This window comes from Corvus brachyrhynchos, unplaced genomic scaffold (assembly GCF_000691975.1).
Source record: "Corvus brachyrhynchos isolate BGI_N302 unplaced genomic scaffold, ASM69197v1 scaffold200, whole genome shotgun sequence".
Lineage (NCBI taxonomy): Eukaryota > Metazoa > Chordata > Aves > Passeriformes > Corvidae > Corvus > Corvus brachyrhynchos.
This window is the reverse complement of record NW_008236184.1, coordinates 4,443,387-4,447,003: the sequence shown is the minus strand read 5'-3', so window position 1 is coordinate 4,447,003 and position 3,617 is coordinate 4,443,387. Positions and strand designations below refer to the sequence as shown.

Here is a 3,617-nt window from a genome sequence, read left to right as displayed (position 1 = left end):
CTCCGCGCTGAGGGCCGGGACAGCCCGCTCCGGGACAGCCCGCTCCGGGACCGCGGCCCCCCGCGCTGAGGGCCGGGACAGCCCGCTCCGGGACAGCCCGCTCCGGGACCGGGCTGGGCACCCCGTAGGCCGGGGATCGGCCCGGCCGGGACACCCCCACATCCCCGGGAAGGGGATCAGCCACCCCGCCAACACCGGAGCCGAGTCGAGATGCCGATGCCCCATCCCGATACCCTGTCCCAGTGTGCCCCATCCCGGTACCCTGTCCTTGATCCCTGTCGCGGTGCCCTGTCCCAGGGTCCCGTGTCAATCCTCTGTCCCAGTGCAGAAGACTCAGTACTCCGCATGCCAGTTCCCTAACTGCGCCCTGTCTTGGTGCCCCATCCTGGTGCTTTATCTTGGTACCCTATCCCGGTACACCGTGTGCCCTGTCATAGTGTCCTGTACTGGTGCATCATTACAGTGCCCCATCCCAGTGTCCCATCCCAGTGCCGTGTCCCAACGCCCCATCCCAGTGCAGTGCGTGTCCCCTCGCAGCTCCTAGATGCACAGCTGCAGAGCTTGTGTGTTTATTGTACAAGATGAAGGCGGGGAGGAGCTGTGGGTGCCATGTCCCACCCTGGGCCATGCAGGAGCCCCTCCCCTGGGGCTCAAGCATCACACAGCCACCCCGCAGCACCCGCTGCCTAGACAGGGCTCTGCTGTGCCCCCAGGCACTGCCGTGGGATGGATGCAGGGCCCCTGGTGCTCCCTGTCACCGGTGCTTCTTGCGGATGGCAATGAGATCCTGGTGGATGGTGCTGAAGCTGGGCCGCTTGCGGGGGTCATACTCCCAGCAGCGCTGCATCAGCTGGTACACTTCCTCAGGGCACTGCTCAGGAGGGTCCAGCCGCGTACCTGGGGCAACAGGGATGGGGACATGGATCACCAGCCCCTCATCCCCACAACCCCATCTGGTCCATCCTAGAGGCACAGCTCCACAGTGCTGGACCCACAGCTCATGGTGGCCCTCAGGAGCCACACCCAGCCGTGTCCCCTACCATTCTCCACTGCCTCCCGTGTCTGCTGGTTGCTGAGGTTGGCATAGGGGACAGCACCCAGGCTGAAGGCTTCCCACAGCAGGATCCCAAAGCTCCAGACATCACTCTCTGAGCTGTATCGGCCTGGGGACATGGGGCAGGACAGATGCTGTTGGCAGGGGACACCCATGTCACCACTGCCCAGCTGTGCCCATGCTCCTGCGGGCTGAGGTGCTCTGGGTCTCTGCTTCCCTCCCCAGGACCAGGCGCATGGGAGTGGGATAGTGCCAGACTCCTGGCTTCCAGATAGGCTGCCAGGTGCCAGGCCATGCCCAACTCCATCCTGTACCATAATTGAGTGCTTCAGGGGCCGTCCACTTGACAGGGATTTGCTTCATCCCTCCTGTGGAGGCATAGATGCCATCCTCCTCCTCCCGTGACATCCCAAAATCACTGATCTTCAGAGTGTTCCTCTCTGTCACCAGGCAGTTGCGAGCAGCCAGGTCCCTGAGACAAGCAGTCAGCCATGTGCCCAACCATCCCTGGGGCTCCACCTGGCATGGGATGGGGCAGTGAGGGTTCCAGGGCTCCCCCTGTCCTGCCAGGGCCCACCTGTGGATGCAGTGCTTGCTCTCCAGGTACTCCATGCCGGCAGCAGCATTCTCCGTCATCTTGACCAGCTCCTTCACCCGGAGGTGGGGACCCTCAGTGCGCAGGAAGGTCAGGAAGTCCCCCCCTGTGCCCAGATTGCAGAGCTGGTGGGTGCCCAGGCACACCTGACAAGCTCACCCATGCGTGCGTGGCGACTGCGGGAATGGGGCCACTCACCCTGCACCAGCTCCATGACAATGTAAATGGGCTGCTTCTGCGTGCAGACACCGATGAGCCGCACAATGTTCGGATGCCTATACTGCTTGAGAATCCTGTGGGAACAAGGATGGGCACTGTGAGTGTAGGGGGGCCTGGCTGCCCTGGGCACAAGCCACCCGATGCCATCCCCAGGGCACTCTGCCCAGCCAGCCCGGGGACACAGCCCTCAGCACGAGGGTGCTGCAGTCCCAGCAGGGTCAAACTGCTCCAAGAATGGACAGACGTGACAGGACAAATACAACACCCACACAGACCTGGCTTCCTGCAGGAACCTGGCCTTGAGCTCAGGCGGAAGGGTTTCCCGGCAGGACTTCACAGCAACAGGGGTGTTGTCAGCACGTAGGCGTCCACTGAACACCTCCCCAAAGTTACCCTTCCGAGACACAGGAACACCGGGCTTAGCTCACCATGTGGCCCAAGGCAACCCCTGTCCTCCCCTGCCCTCCTGTGGGACAGTGCTGGCTGCCCACAGATACCCTGGTACAGCCCTGCCCTCCCGCAGACCCCACAGCACCCCATCTCACCCGGCCAATGCGTTCCCCCAGCAGCACATCCTCGTGGTTGAGCACCCATTTGTCCTGCAGCAAGCAGACACCAGTGAGCTGTCCCCTGGCCCACATACCCCCACAGCCCCCTCTCAGGCAGAGCCCCAAGTCCAAGTCCCCCTGTCTAGCTGGAGAAGCATGTCTGTGGATCTCAGCCCAGCTGTCAACAGGAGAAAGGGCCGGGCAGAGTTGCCCCTGTGCAGGGGGCCCCATCCTCCTCCCCACTGCCTATATCACCTTGGGCACAGCCCTGGCCAGGATAATGCCACTCTTGCGGGTGATGGGCTGCTGGCTCTGCAGGAGGTGCTGGATGAGCAGTGGAATGGTGGGGAAGCTGTCACCCTCCAGCCGAAACATGTTCTGCAGAGAGGGAGGCCGAGGGGTTGTGATGGGCAGGAACCTGTGCCTGCCCATGCAAGGCCACCCCAGCCATGTCCCCTGCTTGTGGTCACTCACATTGACAGACTGGATGATGAAGTGCCGAGGCTGCCCATCCCACAGCACGCTGAGCACGTACTCCTGCTTGCCCTGGCTCTCCCGCACCAGGAAATCCCCACTGCAGGTCAGCAGCTCCTGTACCTCCGAACGTGGGATGGCCCCGTGGTACCAGACCTGCTGGCACAGCGGCTTCTGCACATCTGGGATTAGGGGCACAGGGGGTGGCAGCTGGAAGGAGACAAGGTGAGCCCAGCCATGCACACTCCTTAGTTGTGCTGGAGGTGGGGCAACAGTGGTGTCTGGAAGCTGTGCCCAGGGCAGGTGGGAGCAGAATCTGGAGGTGAGGAAGCAGGGCGGGGCTGTGTAGCCAGAAAGGAAAGGGCAGGCTCAGCAAGGCAGCTGGGTGGAGAGCAGGGTGGCTGGAGGCACCCAGGAACTCACCGAGTACTTTGGGCTGAAGATGCCCGTGATGTGGTTCTTGAGGGTCTCTAGTGCACTGGCCCCACTCCGCTCCTGCTCCTGGAAGGAGGCATGGGCTGTGCACCAGCTGGGGGGGACCCCATCCCTGCAGCTTCCAGAGCACGGGAAGCGAGACTGACTCACCGTGGAGGAGATGGACTGCTGATCCTCTGGCAGAGGCAGGGCGGGAAGGGGGTCCCTGACGCCCAGCTCTGCCAGCTTCCTGGCCAGCAGGTCCCGCTGCACCTGCAGCTTGGCCTGGGCACAGAGGCAGGCCCCCAGGTGC

General features: G+C 63.2%; 1 protein-coding gene across 1 annotated transcript in view; it reads right to left on the bottom strand.

Annotated features, from left to right (window-relative positions):
* Positions 1 to 540: 540 nt before the first annotated feature.
* FES (FES proto-oncogene, tyrosine kinase) overlaps positions 541 to 3,617 on the bottom strand; it is a 6,422-nt gene continuing 3,345 nt past the window's right edge. Inside the window, exons 9-19 of the mRNA XM_017736884.1 lie at positions 3,476 to 3,616; positions 3,314 to 3,391; positions 2,891 to 3,100; positions 2,672 to 2,794; positions 2,414 to 2,467; positions 2,144 to 2,262; positions 1,848 to 1,942; positions 1,632 to 1,755; positions 1,369 to 1,526; positions 1,041 to 1,163; positions 541 to 897 (exon numbers count right to left, since the gene is read on the bottom strand). Of these exons, the coding sequence (XP_017592373.1) occupies positions 755 to 897; positions 1,041 to 1,163; positions 1,369 to 1,526; positions 1,632 to 1,755; positions 1,848 to 1,942; positions 2,144 to 2,262; positions 2,414 to 2,467; positions 2,672 to 2,794; positions 2,891 to 3,100; positions 3,314 to 3,391; positions 3,476 to 3,616 (1,368 nt within the window). The 3' untranslated portion in view covers positions 541 to 754. The remainder of the gene's footprint in view (positions 898 to 1,040; positions 1,164 to 1,368; positions 1,527 to 1,631; positions 1,756 to 1,847; positions 1,943 to 2,143; positions 2,263 to 2,413; positions 2,468 to 2,671; positions 2,795 to 2,890; positions 3,101 to 3,313; positions 3,392 to 3,475; position 3,617) is intronic.